Genomic DNA, 17,890 nt, shown 5'->3' with positions numbered 1-17,890 from the left:
ACAAGAATGTCGAATACCTTCAACATTTGACACACATTGCTTTAATATGGCTTTGCAACACTGCCAGGCATGATGAATACAAATTTAATGTACTCAGGGTCATATTTTTATTACAGTTACATTCAGAGATTTTTCAATTTCTTTAGCTCCCTCGCCGTTTTTAAATCGCATTAAAAAGGTCCATTTCGATGAAAATACGTTTTCCTAATTTTGAACACAAAGCCCTGAAGCACGTTCGAAATGGACAGTTCAAAAACTAACTGCATTCGCAAACGTCCTGTAAAAGGGCGACAATTATTAACTAAATTCTACACAATATGCATACATGATCAGGTTCACATCAAAGTTAGATCGAAACCAGCATAGTGTGTATGCATATTGTAACTTGCATAACTCATGCTTTAGCTTTGTTTGACCCACGTAGACCAATCAAACTATATATTCGGGCTGAAACATACTATACGCTCTTAAAACAAATCAGTCAAATTGACTAGACCAGTAGTCAGCTGCATGGGAGCAACTGATATGGCAACCACTGATAGTCACATTTCTGACATATATTCTAGTCAGAAATAACTCTTTTCTAGTAAAATATGACTAGAAAATAGTTAAATATGACTAGAATAACAGTTGCACCCAGCTGACCCTATTAATTAGTCATTTTTGACTGATTTATTTTTAGAGTGTAGTTTTTCTCCTGTTTTTATCTTCCTCTGGGGCTTCTCGTTGTCCACCATTAATGAAGCGCTAAGCTAAACCATGTCAGTTAAGTATATTACTGTTAAGGCCTAACCTAATAAAACTATCCGATCAATCCCTGACCGTGACCAAACTTTACAGTGAATAGTGCCGATACACGATGCATGGTCATATGTTGATATATTTATAGTGACCCAATATGCGTGGCCTTATTGAACATATTTATATTACACTTGCACAAAACAAAACGACTTGTAACCACTGATATTATGTAGATCTGTGCTGGTAAAATGGTCTCTCTCTCTCTCTGAGAGTGAACACAGCATACGATCTTACGTATACGTAAGCTCCCGAGAGAGTGAACTTGACAAGCGCCCTCTATGTTGTCCCCATGAATTTGCCCATTTTGACGAACTTGTGCCCCCCTCTCCCCTTCCCGTCAACCATATATACAGAGTCGTAGAAATATCCGCTTTAAGGGATGGAAATAGGTTGGTGTTTGTCTTTGTCGCACCCCTGCGGGGAGGGGGGGGGGGTAGACAATGTGCTTCCTCTCAATTTTGAACTGTTGTACACTGTCAATCGGAGAGGGTTGTCTCGTCCACTTTCGATTGACCAATGAAATTTCCGTCTGAGCGGGGTAAGGGTTACCACCTGAATGTGTAGGAGGGGGGGGGTCGATGGCATCTGATGCACAATAATTATTGTTTTCAGTTGACTATGTATTTTGATTTCTTTCTATCATGAGAAGAATTTCGAAATTTGAATAGTATACTTCCCATAACTGTATTCCTATTTTGTCAAGGCAAAGAGAAACAGAAGACAGAGTAAATGTGAGAACGCCAAGGTGTGTATACAACTGGCAAAACAGAACAAACAAAAAAGAACTAGACCCTGTCTCACAAAGAGTTACAATTGATCAAGTTGACCTCAACTATATGGAAATCCGTCAATGTCATAACATTTTATCAAGGAAATTCGAACAATGTCCTTCAGCAACCAAAGAGAAGCGCACTGAATTATCAGGACAACGGTGAATGTATGAATATATATCATATTCAGGAAATAGTTTGAACAAACATGTATGCTAGATAATGGCATTGTTGGCTTTCCATAGTTGTGCTTCATGGGATCAAACGTAAATCATTGTTAGGACAGGTCCTGGAACAGAAATTCTTATTGACACCAACAGAGCCATCCGTAGAACGGTCCATTGAGCAGCAACTAAAGATAGGTGAAGTACATTATGAGACACACAAAGACAGGATAGAATTCTATTGAAAAGAAATGAAATATGGAATTCCTGAATCAGAAGAACTAATTGTACACTAAACCACCACCTGGGAATCGGGGGACATTTTTTTCAAACTCGTGTTGCATGTGTGTACTTGATGATAGCTGATAGGTCATTCGTGTATACCTTTAGGTCTTCAGTTGGATGCTCCGTTCAGTTTTGTAAAACGTAGTTAAGATCTATATAGTCAAAGTGCTTGGTTGCTCTAAAATCTCTTCCGGTCATATCTGAATTACGAGTCCAATCATGATGAAATTCTGCGGTCATTTTGATTATCATTTTCTTTTATCATGAATGACCTGTTAGATTTTGATTTCCGTTACCATAATAGCCCTGTATTGCCTCGACGTGAGAGGATTTTTTCTAAGAAATTACCATATTAGAGGATTCTGCCCATTATTTAAAGCACATGAATCTTGTTCGTACATATTTTAGAGAATTGAAATGCATATTGATTTAACTTTCATGTCTGTTATAAATAACAGAACAACTTTTCAGGAAATAAGGGAGATTTACTTTATTCTATAGAGTTACACAACCAGCCATGGAAATGGTTACACTGTAAGAACTGCGGTGTTAAAACTGACACCAATTGGTGTTAATAGAGGACCACACCCTAAGGTGTTAAAATTACACCCTAGAGATTAAACATAACACCAAAGAGTGTAAATGTAACAACAAAAGCTGTTGTAATAACACCTATAGGTGTAAAACTAACACCACCAATTTAACACCGGTGTAAAATAACTGCTGTCGTCCTCTATGTACACCGGTTAAAACCAGAGTTTTTGCTGTGTACTGTGCACACACTGTGACCCTGTGTTCTTACCACATAGGGTTGTGTGATAATGCCGACGGCCATCTCTCTGAAATTGGGCGTGTCGCGATGTGAATAGTTGCCCTATTATAGAGCCTATGGTATTACTAATGCCTCAGTCACATTTGCTCTACAGCGGCCGTAAGGCGAGTCAAAAAACAGTCGTTTTTGTGTACCAGTTACATACTAGGCAGAGACCGCGGACGGTGGGGGGGGGGAGCTGACCATGCCAAAAATCACCATCATATTGTCATTATTACGTTTTCGTAAACCATTTTGAAAAAAATGGTGGGCTGCCCCCCCCCCACCCGCTTCTGCGGCCCCTATTAGGTGGTATGAATAATAATGAATAACACGACTGTTTTCGACTCGCCGTACGGCCGCCGTAGAGCAAATGTGACTGAAGTATAATTACGATGTGCACTTGGATTTATACATATCGAAACTATTCAACCACAGTGAATTCCAACTTTGGCATGTTTGGGGCCATAAACCACATCCCAGTGCATCAGCAGACTACAAAGATCGTTTAAAAACACAAAAGCTAATGACATTCTTGAAATATTTGCTAAATAGTAGTATACATTGACATTCAGTATAGTCTGTATTAAGTCTGCTCTCATATAGTACTTAGTAATAATCATGTGTGATGACACATAAATGACAGTCCTAATCGATATAAACATAAATGTCGCCTAATTACACAGTATGTTGTTTAAAATTTTAACCAGCGTTTTTGCTATATGAACCTTAAAGTGGTTCTTTAAAATTCAAACAATCATACTTTATTTGTTTAAAAATCAAATTACAAAATAATTACATTTTGTTGTTAAAGATTTTAAACACTTGTTCAAACTGTCTAAAGAATTACTGTATAGGTTCATATTGTAAACAGCATTGTACAATTTTTAAACAACTTTTCTTATTGCGTAAGCCCTCCTAATCAACAAACATTATACATGTAATCTGATTTTCTCTGTATTACATGAACCCCCATCTCACTTTAATTTGTATAATTGAATCACTTTAATTTGTATAATTGAATGTGATACCGAGGCCCATTCCTTTTAAAGTTCGAATTGTTTTCTTTAGATTCAACTATTTTTTCTGTTAGATTGATTATTTCAAAATGTATTTTAGAAAGCCTCCATTCCTATTCACTAGTTTTAATGATAGTAGTAATAATAATAATAATAATTTTATATACCGCAAAATTGCCTCTAAGCGGTTAAGAGAAAGGTAAATGAAGTATAAACAAAAACAATAAAAACAAAATGTATCAAAACTAATATTTAACGTCGTATAGTCTCCCACCATAGTCACAAAGGCGGGGCAACATCACAAGTTCAACTCCGATGTAGGGCCTCCAAACCCTCCCTTAAAACCCAGAACGGACACACCCATTTTCCTCTAACGCACACGCACACACACGCGCACCGTAACACTCAGTATGGGAAGTATTGATGTGACTTTAACCGTGAGATAGTGCAACCACTGTGTGTAATATCAGTACGCTATTCAAATGATCGCCACTTGAAGTTGTGAGGTTCAGGGTTATTGGCAATTAAAAGTTTTTAAGTGATCCGCCCTTTGTAGATTCGGTAAGTTGACATAATCCTGGAGTATTTGCTTTGTTTTGTAAAGATAAATATCTATAGAAAATGAAGGTTCGCTCTTAACTTTCAGTTAAACGTTTGGCAACTCCGCTGAAAGGTCACATTGTCAAACTGATGTATGTAAATGTATTACCATCCTGAACTTTACCTTCTTTTATGGCAAAAGTATATTATAAAGGAACTAATGCAGCAAGATTTATATAACTAGTCGTTATTTCCTCAAATTATTCTTTTGTTCCATATACCCATCATGGTATGAGAAGAATTATGAGTTATGTAGTAGTGGTGGAAGTAGTAGCAGCAGCAGCAGCAGTACAGAAGTTGTAGTATAGTAATATCATGCAGATTAGCTGTAGAAGTTGTTGTAGTATTATGGGTAGTACGGAATCACAAATGTTGCCACCGTCGTCAAAGTAATTAGTCTAGTGGTAATTTTTAAAGTGTTATCATTATTATCATCATTTTGCTGTGACGTGTTGTTGTTATTATTATTATTATTATTTTTACTATCATTATTTATTAGTAGTATCATCATCATAATCATTATGATTATTGTCATTATTATTCATATTAGTAGTAGTAGTAGTATTGGTTGTTTTTGTTATTGTTGGATCAGAACTAGTGATATGAATCCCGTAGAACATTCCTTTCGTTGATTTTTTTACAAAAATATATTTTTGATTAGGGTGTACGCTCTAAAAAGGAATGTCGGTACATGTTATTATTTATGGAATTGGTGTTGCCTCTCACTCACTCTGAATTATAATAACTAGTCTTTAAAATATACCGTTTGGAATACTTCCGACTAAAGAGTAATTACATCTGAATAAATAGAGTGAGATTTATCGAGCACATTTCTGAAAATTTGATCAAAACCTGATGAAAATCACGAAGTTATTAAATCTTAAAGTTTAGAAATATTTTGTGAAAATATGCACGTCCTTATGAAGATTTATTAGGTGAACTGATGATTGTGTCCCCATTTTCCATTTAATTATGTTATTAAATGAAATCATAATTATTTCAAAATATCATACATGTGTGTATGATATATCTCCCGTATAATAAATTAAGTTGCAGCAATGGATATCTAAAGTATTCAATCAGTTATCAATCAAATGTTTATAATTCCTGGAGGACAAAATGTGAATAATGAAAATGTTATATTATGGAAAACAAAACAACGATTGGGGACATGACATCATCAATAATTTGCCCATTGAATATTCATGAAAGCATGTATAGAACTGTTTCATAGAAATCATGCCATGTTTTAAATTTCATAATTTTGGTATTCCTTGTCCACATTTGACAAAATTGTAAGTGTTTTCATTGTCTGATTTTTTTACTCAACCTGTTCAAGTCATATCGATTTTAGCCAGGAATAATCTTTTGATAATGCAGATAATGAAATTACATTTATTTTATTTCCATAGAGAAACTAAAACGTTTTGGAGCGAAAAAAAGTACAATGTATATTTTATGGGCCTTATGAATACCCATATAATTATGTTATCATTATTAATGTTGAAAGTTAAGTACAAAAATTAAGCAACACATGATCATGTTTCTTTGTCGATGTAGGTCAATGTACAATTATATTGATTTCTTTTAAATAAACAATATTGGTGAGTTCGAATCATTTCGAAGCTTCCACGCCCCACAGTATACTATGCAAACGGGTGTAATGAAAATATTCTATGCAGTTATAGTTATCATGGTTGTGAGAATAGTCGTTCACCCGTAAAAACACGGGCAAACATGCAAAATGAATACAAACAATGTCATTATTCTTGTAGGCATGAAAAGCATAGTCAGGACGTCATATCTTTTCAAGGGTGAAATGGGCGGACGCCACCTGGCCGGCGACGTAAGTCGAAAGAAGCGATCAATCTTAAATTTGTTAGGGATGGTCACTTTTGCTCACAAGAATACGAACTGAGCAATGTTATTTTAAATAATAAGCGCGTGACTGCAATCCGAAGTGTAAAGGGACCCTGAAAAATAAAAACTGTAAGACGAACCGAAATATGTTTTATAAACTGATAGCCACTTCATCACTTCATCAATCGTTAAGCTTCCCCTCTCTATCTTTTCATTGTATCTCCCTCAAATCAACCCCTTTTTTATCAAGGCCCTATACTATGTAGCAATCTCTATGTTAATCATCAGACATAACAGACATGGTTTTAACTCTTCAATTTTATTTACAAAACGATATTTACTGTACATACAGCAACCTTTTTCTCCTGACAAATAATCTTATAGCCGCACTGTTTCTGTCCTTCTTCTTTCCTGTCCTATCTTATGTCAAGTGCTTATGATTTTTTTTGGGCCATCCAAACAAGCATGAAAATGAGCTTTCATTAGGTCCACCACTATTTCAAAATGTATTGTATATTGCTCTGTATATATTTTAATATTGTGGGAATAAAAATGAAATGAAGTCTTTCTCTCTCTGTCAATCATTCGATCTCTGTCGATTTATCTGACTTTCCCTCACTCCTAATGCCCTATCTCCCGCGTTATCTCTTCGTTCTCTCTCCCACTCTTTCCTTCTTTTTTAGATCCCTCTTTCTCACTCCTCTTCTCTCTAATTCTCCCTCTGTTTACCCTTTCTCTCTCTTATCCTTTCTTTCTTCCCTCTATCCCTTATCTCCCCTTCTACCATTTTCCCTCGCTTTCTCTCTAATTTCCTTTCAGTTTTCCTCTCCTTTCTCTCGACTTCTCTCCTCCTTTACCCCCCTACCTTCTCTCCATGCTCTTCCTCACGCGTGTCACACACATACACACTCTTGTGTACGTTCCACTATCTATGTCGTGTCTATACCCATTTTTTCTTTCATATATTTTTCTCAATTATTCAGGTTCAATATTGTGTAAGGGATAAGGTTCAACAAGCAGGTCAAATATTTTCTTTTATTCTCGATTCAAAAGTACTTCGCATCCCGCAACGGAAGGGTGCAATACAACTTCTGCATGATTCCATTCTTCTCTTTAATATGCGAGATATGCATGTTGAATAATAACTCTATATGGACATGATGGATATAGTAGTATTCACCAGTTAGTACCGCGTCCTGTAGTATGAGTACCCCTACTTCAGTTAAAACATTGGAGATTTTTTAGAGGGAGGGGGGGGGGAGCCGTTACTTAGAATGCGAAGCAAAGGGATTTATGCGTAGCATCCACCTAGAATTAATTGACATAAGTACACGATAAACAAACCTTTGTTTAAAAAGTTTACCACGTTTATTAACATCCATTATGATTATACTTGCTTACATTCTAAAAAAAAATGAAGTGGTAATTTAGCACTTTATGTCCTTGCATAGTGCCTGCACTTTGAGTGCTGATTTAGTCATTCAAATTTGAACTAGAAAATCAGCATACAAGTTCAGTCACTATACAAGGACATTAAGTGGTAAGTTAGCACTTCATTTTAAATTTTAGAGAGTAAATAGCGATAGCACTTGCTTTATGAGAATTCTATATAAAGTGGTCTACAGTTATACAACATAAGTCGTATCATAATGTAATGATCGTACTGTGAAGAAATATAGCAAAATGTGGATTATTCACATCGATACATACAGCTGCATATAGAGTAGGTTACTCCATTGGTACAGGGTGTAGTTGCGACTAGGTCTAGTATTGCGTGCGCCCTCTCTCTATTTTTCTCCCCCCTCCCTTCTCCCCATATAATTTATGTATATGTTCTACTCTTTCTCTGTTTCTCTCTCCATCTCTCTCTCTCTCTGTACCCCCTTTTGACTCCAACCTCAGCTGTACTCTCACTGTCTCACACCAATTTGTACTATCCTCATCCCAGGTTAGACTGCAGTACGTATAATACCCACCAACGAAGATGCGTTTCAGACAGAAGTTCTTAGGTTTTAGTGGCGGGGCGATGGCAGTCCTGGGTCTCGGGCTTCTCATCCTAGGGAAAGATACCGCCTATCTGGCCCAAAGTACTGCACCTGTAGTAAACGGAGCAGCGGGAGTCCCTATGTGGTGTGGTCTAGTGGTGAGTATTAACGTAATTGCACTCTTAAAACAAATCAGTCAAATTGACTAGACCAGTAGTCAGCTGGGAGTAACTGATTTGGCAATCACTGATATTCACATTTCTGACATATATCCTAGTCAGAAATAACTCTAGTAAAATATGACTAGAATAACAGTTGCACCCAGCTGACCCTATTAACTAGTCATTTTTGACTGATTTGTTTTTAGAGTGTGTGTTTGTTTCTGGGTGTATGTTTGTTTGTTTTATTTTTACCATGCATAACAAACAACAAATTGACAGAATATAATGTTACATTGCTAATAACTATAACTAAGCATATTAAACAAAAAAGGTTTGAGGTAGAGAGTCCCTTAAATTACAATGTAGGTGTCAGAAACATTTGCATCATAAATGAAATAGAAAACATCATCATTCACCCAAATTATAAAGATTGTGTGTGTGCTTCAATTCAATTCTTTATTTTCATTTCAATCCAAACATAATGCAAAGACATACTTAATCACATTCAAATGAACAGAAAGACATTTTAAAGAATTTCAGTATGAAGTATGAGCAAATGGACATTGATCATGTTGATATAAGGTGGGGAGGGGGGGGGGTGCCCTCTAAAATCAATGCTTGTAAAGTGTTGATGCCCCTTGAAACGTTAAAAAAAACAACTGCGTAATTGATAACATTCTTATGATATTATAGAAAGGGCGGGAGAAGAGAAAGAGATGAATAATTTAGAGATCAGTCTACGGTAAACAGACCAGGGGCCCGTTGCAGAAAGAGCTGCGTTTAAACGCAAGTCAAAAAATCAATCGCAAGTCAAAAATGCGCGCTGTTGATTGGTTGAAAATCAAGTTGCGCATGATTTTTAGAGTTGCGTTTGATTGCAACTCTTTCTGCAACGGGCCCCAGATGTGCAAGTTTAGTCGCGCGAAACACAGGTCCCGTAGCACAAATGTTAGCGATTGATCGCACACTTGATTTTTACGATTGATTGTACATTGTGGTTGATGTAATCAGTCGTAAAGATATTCTTCGACGATTGCTAAGATTGTGTTACGGGAACCGGATCCGTCCATAGACCTGAAATTCACTAATTAACCAAAATATTCCAAATATCATGAATATGTTGTGACCATGTGGTAACACTGGCCCAAGACTTTTACAACTCAAGAAAGCTCGTTACACAGGAAATGAAAATCCATATTTTATTGTTCGAAATAGACATGAAATGAAATACTCCGAAAACTTGCTTTGCCCAATTGATCGTGGGCCCGGCAGCCGCTGTGCAGTGCCAGATCGACGAGGCTCTATCCCTTTACTCGTTGAACGCCAAACAGGGTAGCAGCAACTCCCATCTTTGACAGGATGCCACTGTCAGCATTTTATTTTATGACAATTATGTTGCAAGTCATTACCCATCGAAACAATGAATAATTATCGCTAGAATCCTTTTTTTTATTTTACATATTTCGAGAAACCAAGTGCATTATTGATCCAAGAATTCCTTCTATCTTTAACACAATGATTATTTTTCCCTTTTCAATTTTCAAATCAAATTACGTTATAGTCCCCATTTCCCCTTTTTCCAAAGTAGGGAGGGGAGGGGGGGGGTATGTTTACCGTTTTCAGGATATTCTTTCTGTCATGTGCATGTACGTGGAAAATGGTAACGGGTTCTGGAAGTTCGGTTCTCCTTTAACAGATGAAATATGGAATGATAACAATGGTAGGACAATAATGAATATATCACAAACTACCCCTTATAATTATATATTTTTGTTTTTTGTCTTCCAATCTCCTCTCATGTAACAAGTTTTGAGACTCTTATTGTTTCATTCTTCTTTTTTCAATATCCTAGATCATTTTGTGTGGGCTGGCAAACATAGTTGAAGCTTTTGACAAACCGAAGAAGCCAGGCAGATATTATTATGAATTACCGGTAAGTAGTTTGCTATTGTTGATTTTATCTGTGATGATTAGTTTAGTTTGAAATTAGAAATGTGGTGATTATACCGTTTGGTTAGTAGATGACTTTGGTTGTAGACGATGTAAGATGGTGAAGATTAGACCGTGATGGATGAGACCACATGGCCGAATGCATTGGGGGCTGGGGTAGTTGCCCATCCCGAAATTAAAAAATATACATTCTTTTACAGTAAATTTTCACAAAATTCACCAAAAGTGTGCACGAAATCCTTCAATTTCACTCTTTAAAACGCAAAACAAAGCACCCCCATAACAAGCTCGCTCTCTCACTATGGTGTTCTTTGAAAATTGCTAGATGACCCCCCCCCCCTCGCCGGGGGAATAAATATCGGCCATGTGAGCGGGCTTGTCAGGATAACGTACTAATACAGGGCAGGAGAGGTGGTCTTGCACAATTTCCTGATAACTTTTCTTTCCTTTCTTTCTTTTACTTTTCGAACTGACATAATTTGAACAAAGAAATTATCATATTTTGGAAAAAAAAAGAAAAGCATGTTTATAAGGCAACAATAGTCAAAGCTGACTAGTTTGCCTATTCAAAATAACAACAACTACAGACTAAACAGTGAGTAGACCTATCGGGTGTTCACCAAGGGTCAGTTTAACCTCCATTCTTGTTTTTTTTTGTTCAAACAGTTCTCCATGACAGTCTTCTTGGCTAACTTCGTAGCCCTCGCGGTTTCTGCAGTGTGCATGGGGCTCCTATCCTGGTCTCTCTACCTCCGGTATCTCGAGCCTGCCGTGACGGATAATACCTTAGACCAGGCCAATGTAGGACTATATTCAACGATCATCGTGGCAAGCTGTCTGATCTTCATCTTTGCCCTGATGGCGATGTTTGTCGACTGCTGCATCAACGGATTCATCGGATTCGGGGGACCGATGGGGATGCCGCCCCCGGATGTAAGTGACCCCACTCGCTTGGGTATTTTGATTAGCGGGGAGGGGGTGACAGTGAGATTATGACGCCTTGTTTTACTCTCTCTCTCTCCATTAAATAGAAGGGGTGAAAATGGGGGGGGGGACAATGACTTGTGATAGGCTTTTATAGGTTATTAATAGACCAGACTTAACCCTAACCCTAACTTTTTAGCTAAAGTGCAGGCGTATTAACAACTCCGCAGCGACATTTTGAAGGAAAAAAATAGTTAAAAATTCTTCACAGATTGACGCCACCGACATTTTGTGCAGCCAACAGGCTTATGGATATTTTGGAAGGATGTGAAGGTCAAATAAAAGGGGGAGTTCAAAGGTGCGCCACTAGCGCTGTTTTATCAGTTATTTCGATGATTCGGCAGTTGCTTGCGGGTGCCGTTTTTTGGTTGGAGCAAATTAATGAGGGGGGGGGGGAAATACGAGCGATCGTTTGTTGCAAACTGGGATTTCTTTTCTACGGAGCCTTTAAAGTGTCATCAACTTGACAACTTGGCGAGATAACGTATCTAGCCATGTCGACATATAACTTTTTATAAGTTGACTTGGCGAGATAACGTATCTCGCCATGTCGACATAATAAGGTTATTATGTCGACATGGCAAGATAAAGTATCTTGCCAAGTTGTCAAGTCGATGGCACTTTAAAGGCTCCGTACTTTTCTTCGCGATATTGTTCACGAACGTGACTCGTTACATTTTCGAGATATATTAGACAATAATTGCTGGATTTTTATTTCCTACGGCTCCTTTCTCCTTTCTATTGGAATTTTTGATAAAAATCATGCTTTATTATTTCTTTCTTCCTGGCAGGTCCCAAGGGAATCACCTTATGATACTTACAACGGTCGCCCAGCCATACTCTACAAGTAAATGGATGTTCTAGTTCAAGCCGGATTCATAATGATACTCCTCTGGGTCGGATCTAACCGGAGTCGCTTATCCGGTTATCATCGGTAGCCTCTATGCAATGATGTGAATTTAGAAACTGCTACATTATTGTTAAGAACATGTATATGAATAATTAAACTGTGGCAGAGGTTTTGTAGAAATTCATTGGGGCGTAGGGAGGGGGGACATTGAGGGCAAGAATAGTAATGAAGAGGGATACTTGCATTTTTGTTTGTGATTATTCTTTTTTCCGTATATAGCGAAATGCGACAAAGTAAAACATTTAAAAGGAAAATAATCCAAGACATTTCGATTCGGACTGATTAAAAAAGATTGGCCTGTGCCTTAACATCGGGTTATCATGATTGTGTCTGGTCGGGCAAGTTACTTAACCCGACCACTCGAGAAATAGGCCCCTAAATTCCTGAAAGGTTGGGTCCGGTTTACCCGACCCTTTGTATATTTGGCTTATAATTTTCACAAAAAAATCGGGTAAATTGGACCCGAACGTTCTTATTAAAGATGGATACACTTTAACTTTAGGTGTTAAAAAGGGACGGCATTTTGGTGTACCTACAGGACCACACCCTATAGATTAAACACGACACCAAAGAGAACCAACCACAGATGTTGTCATAACATCATGTATGTTGAACTGACACCACAAATTTAACACCAACGGTGTAAAATGTATGGTGTGGTCCTAACATGTAAACCGGTCAATGACACAGTGTTCGCTATGTACACTGCACAGTATTTGTGAACTGCAGCAGAGCTCAAAAGTAATTTGGATAAGCTAATTTATGTGAATTAAACAATGATATAAAACAGTAGAGTTAATCTAAGCTTATACATAAGCATCAGATTAATGCTACGGTCACTACCTTTACGAACACCATACGAGCAATATTATATCATTGATGCGATGTACATGATGTAGGGGGTACACAAATCGTTATACATGAATTGTGCTCGTGAAGGTATTTGTGGATGTAGCATTAAAGACATTTCCTTTCGATTGACACAATTGAAGGTAAACTATTCGCCTCACAAAGAGTTGCAATTGATTCGATCAACCTCAGCTATGTATGGAAAGCCATCAATGTCATAATTTCTACTACATTAAATTTGCACAATATCTTATGTAAATAAAACGAAACACATTGAATTTTCAAAAAACCAATGAATATATAAATGTACATTATATCCGTAAAATATTTTAACAAACATGCAGTTTAGATGGTGACGTTTCTGGCTTTCCATAGGTGAGGTTGATCGGATCAATCGCAGCTATAATGTGTAAGATGATGCCCGGGAGATTGATGAAGAAGAGATGTAATCAAACACAACTCTAATAATCAATCCCTAAAATCAACTCTTAATAACCAACCAATGAAAGGGCTTATTTAGGAATCGCGCCTGATTGCTTGAGTTGCGATCAAACGCAAATATTTGTGCAAACTAGCACTTGGAGACATTTATTTTGTTAAAGCTTAAGCAGTTGAAATTGCATACACTGTTAGAAAATTTACCCTTAAAATAAAAGAAGTTCCTGCAGCGAAGTCTCGAGAACACCTGTAACTGTGTAATATTACCAGATTGCGTAATCTTACAGGAAATTGGTATCTGGTGTATGAGATCTTACAAATTTCCTTAAATAAAACACACTTATCCCCCTTTTGAACAGACATGTTCTGTTAAATTGCAGAGATATTCATGTTTAATGAATTTACAGAATGATTCTGTTAATGCTTTCTGCAAAATCTCTTTTTTCTGTAAAATCACGGGGTTTTTTGTTTTTACAGTGTAGGCTGTTAGGTAATAAACTATTCTCTTATTATAAAGCCTTATCACGGGATATTGAATTTTCAAGTTTGTAATTTACAGTTTAATATTTTGTTTTCGTTCTTATAGTGAATTCGTCTCAAAATGTGTACCGTTTGTCTTTCATGTCTTTCAAACAGAAACAGAGATTATTCACTGTAAATTTATTTGTATAAGCTTTAAATAGTTATAGTTTCAGGGTTACCATGTAAGTATTTCATCTGTCATGTAAATCGCTGTACATACCTTAGTGTTTGCTTCAAATACAGAAAGTCCATTGATGTTTGGTTTTAATATTCAAGTTAAAAAAAAAGCAATGGGACACTTAATTCACACTACTGATTTATTTTATCACATCTTTTGGAAAGATTAACGTGTTTTTCCATTTTGGGAACAAATTTTTCGATCAAAGATATCTGATTAGCAGAAATGCATTGAGCAAAAACATAAATGAAGGGGGCCAAAGATGGCGTAGTGGGGCTTAATTTCTAAAAAGCTGCGAATGAACAAAAAATGTGACCTTTGTGATACAAACCTTTTAATTTTTGGTGATAGAATTTTATATTATATTGAGAAAGTGAAATCACATTCATCATTTTCTCTCGTTATCCGCTTTTTAATAGACAAAGTCTTATTTTTGTCGAGGGGTTGGGTCCACCCCACCCCCCCCCCCCCCCCGGCTGCACACCAGTATTCATAGTATAGAGAAACAGGCATCTATTAATATCAAGAATTATCATTGTATTTTGAAACTTTTAATCATGACAGATTTTCAATTACATACTAGTATGAAATTTAAAACTATATGTTTTCTATTATTTAAAACATTGTATTTATTGTATCTTGTACTTTTACAGTTTAACCGTTTTTTTTTTCAAACCACGAAAAGACAATGAACTTCAAATAAATTTGATAACTATTCTTTCTTACTTGCGTTTTAAATGTGACTTGTACTCTGATGGTATAACGTATTCATTAATCACGAATATTTTAATTATATTGAAAGAAATAATACTCAGTCTGAGATCGTTCCAAATCCTTTATGTTATATATTTCATGTTTCATCATACTTGTTGTATATACATACTCAATGATCGTTCAGTAAAATTCATGAATATTTTATGGTACAAAATCTGTTGAAGATAGAAACATATTCTGTTAATTAAAAACAGTGTACTACATACAAATAAATACATGAGTCACTGGGCGTTGTGGCGTGCGCCTGTAATCCAAGCTGTGGGGAAGTTACAAGTTGATGCAGAGGTTCGAGGTTCGAGCCCTGCACTCTAAAAACAAATCAGTCAAAAATGACTGATAAATAGGGTCAGCTGGGAGAAACTGTTATTCTAGTCATATTTGACTATTTTCTAGTCATATTTGACTAGAAAAGAGTTATTTCTGACTAGAATATATGTCAGAAATGTGAATATCAGTCATTGCCATATCAGTTGCTCCCAGCTGACTACTGGTCTAGTCAATTTGACTGATTTGTTTTAAGAGTGTGGTTACGTCTTTCGGATGGTGACGTTAAAGGTCGGTCCCAGACGTAAATAATCATATCTGATTGATACACGTCTGACAAAACTAAAATACACATACACACGCAGTTTTTTAAAGAAATATTTTGAATTTCGGTTGTCCCCGTGTCAATGGCTTTTGGACAGCCAAACGTTTTGGTGAGCAAAGAGATCGTTGTTATTGTTGTCGTCGTGTTGATTTAAAAGGGAAAATGAAACCTTTGAAACAAGTAAGCTTGTGTGGAAACAGAGAAATCAAAGAATGAGAACAAAGAAAAATTGAGAAAAATCGGACAAATCATGAGAAAGTTATGAGCGTTTGAATATGTTGAATATTGCAGCTATGGAGATCATCCTGTTGGCGATGTGACCAAGATGTGTGATGTGAACAACTTTCCCTTTGATGGACTATAAAATACCCCCAATATGTCTCCTTTTGCTCTTTCTTATGGTGATACAAACTCTTCATGAAAATCCATAATTTATTGTTCGAAATAGATTTAATTGTTGAACGCCAAACAGGGGAGCAGCAACTCCCATCTTTTAACGTTTTTTGGTCTGACGCGGCCGGGTTTGAACCCCCGACCTCCCGGTTGTGAGACGGACGCTCTACCAACTGAGCCAACACACATCCATATAAAGAAAGTTTAAAGAATACATCCATAATGTATTCTTTTAAATCCATATGCCCTTTTATAGAAAGAAACCGTGATCTACCGATAGATGTGATACAAGAGGAATTTTAAATGAAATATATACAAAAGTAATGGGAAAGTTGTTCACAATCATGTAACATCATACATCTTTGTTGCATTGCCAAAAGGAGGATCTAGTTTACAGTAGTGATCTAAACGTCAAATGCTCATAACTTTCTTATTATTCATTGAAATTTTCTCCCGGGGGCCACTTCCATTGACGAGTGGATACCATGCGCGACCATGGGGCCTCGAAAAGCACCCTAAACACGTATTTTCCATATTCGGAAAATGCACCCCTTAACAAGTATTGGCGTGTGAAACCTTACCCTTTTCTAGCGAAATAGATACCCTTTTTTCATTATTTTTGTGTTTTTGACACCCTTATCATGTTACGTACGTAACGTGCCCTATCTTGAAAAAGACATCCCTTTTACGTGCTTTTTTTTGTTCGCGCATGGTATCCACTCGTCAATGTAAGTGGCCCCCGGGAATTTTCTAAAACTTTAGTTGCTCTGTTTCCGTATAGTGTCATATTCATGTTTGTCTCAGAAATTAAAGATTTTTTTTGTCAAATACACTGCATGTATGCTATTTAAGCGGAATTATATAGTCAACCCGACATTGTGGCATTTACACTGTAGCTATTCTGTGCCCTGGTGCATAAAAGTCGCCATTTTGGTTATTTTGCCATCCAATGGTAACTTACATGGAATCCTTGATTCTGATTGGCTGTTAATCAATGTTACCATGGTATAGTACCTGACCCCATAAACATACGGTTAGACACCACAACCAGGTTTTAAAAAAACTCCAAATGAAGAAAATATGGCTAAAAATGTGATCAATGTACGTGAATATGATATATGTTTATGTGCAATTTACATTAAGTTCATCAGACAAGCAATCAAATTCAAAATCTAATTCTAAATCTCAGGAGATCATTTCTATGACACTAAAATAGCTTATATACAGGTCATAGTGGTCGATGCATGCTGGATATGCATGTATACACATACAGTTCATTGTATACCAAATAGCCCTTGTCAGTGGATCATATTTTCTTTGATTTGGTATGATAAATTTCGCAAATATCTGTAAACCCCAATAAAAAGAATAAAAGCAATATAGCTATACGAAGCTGCTACTGTTCAACGCGTTTCCTTTTTTATATCCCAGAACCACAAGACGATGAAACCTACTTTTTGGCTGAAAAATGGATCTAAAATGGGTAAACCTAAGTAAAAATCGCCTTTTTTACTCTACAAAATAATGGTTTAAAAGTATAATTTTTGGAAAAACAAATTACTTGCCCCCAAAACATGTGAATAAAGACTAAAACCAGAGAAAAAAAGACCACCTATTAAAGTAATTGTGGTAAAAAAATTGATTTTGGGTGTTTTACTGTGGCAGCAGTTCTTTTGTGCTCGTCTAAACTTGACATGAAATGGCAATGTTTTCTCACTCGGGTCCGAGCAAAACAAAAAAGTGTGCCGGGCCCGGCACACTTTTTTGTTTTGCTCGGACCAAGAATCGCCCATTTACAGCACACTCCTTGTAGAATGTTAAAATGGATAGTCATTTTTTAAAGTAAG

At 36.6% G+C, this 17,890-nt stretch overlaps 1 protein-coding gene across 1 annotated transcript; it reads left to right on the top strand.

Annotated features, from left to right (window-relative positions):
- The first annotated feature begins 4,265 nt into the window (after positions 1–4,265).
- LOC121417066 lies at positions 4,266–13,026 on the top strand. Its single transcript, XM_041610632.1, has 5 exons — positions 4,266–4,411; positions 8,259–8,453; positions 10,309–10,389; positions 11,073–11,339; positions 12,182–13,026. Exons 2-5 carry the CDS (start codon positions 8,295–8,297, stop codon positions 12,239–12,241), a joined length of 567 nt encoding a protein of 188 aa, XP_041466566.1. The 5' UTR covers positions 4,266–4,411; positions 8,259–8,294; the 3' UTR covers positions 12,242–13,026.
- The last annotated feature ends 4,864 nt before the right edge of the window (positions 13,027–17,890 follow it).

This window comes from Lytechinus variegatus, chromosome 6 (genome assembly GCF_018143015.1).
Source record: "Lytechinus variegatus isolate NC3 chromosome 6, Lvar_3.0, whole genome shotgun sequence".
Classification (NCBI taxonomy): domain Eukaryota; kingdom Metazoa; phylum Echinodermata; class Echinoidea; order Temnopleuroida; family Toxopneustidae; genus Lytechinus; species Lytechinus variegatus.
This window is presented reverse-complemented; position numbering and strand designations above follow the sequence as displayed.

What these genes read in the sequence shown, in the direction of transcription:
- LOC121417066 (XM_041610632.1), top strand. Translation starts at nt 8,295, where the DNA reads ATGCGTTTCAGACAGAAGTTCTTAGGTTTTAGTGGCGGGGCGATGGCA. An exon ending in CTATGTGGTGTGGTCTAGTG is followed by an intron (nt 8,454 to 10,308) that starts GTGAGTATTAAC and finishes TCAATATCCTAG; the next exon opens with ATCATTTTGTGTGGGCTGGC. An exon ending in GATATTATTATGAATTACCG is followed by an intron (nt 10,390 to 11,072) that starts GTAAGTAGTTTG and finishes TTGTTCAAACAG; the next exon opens with TTCTCCATGACAGTCTTCTT.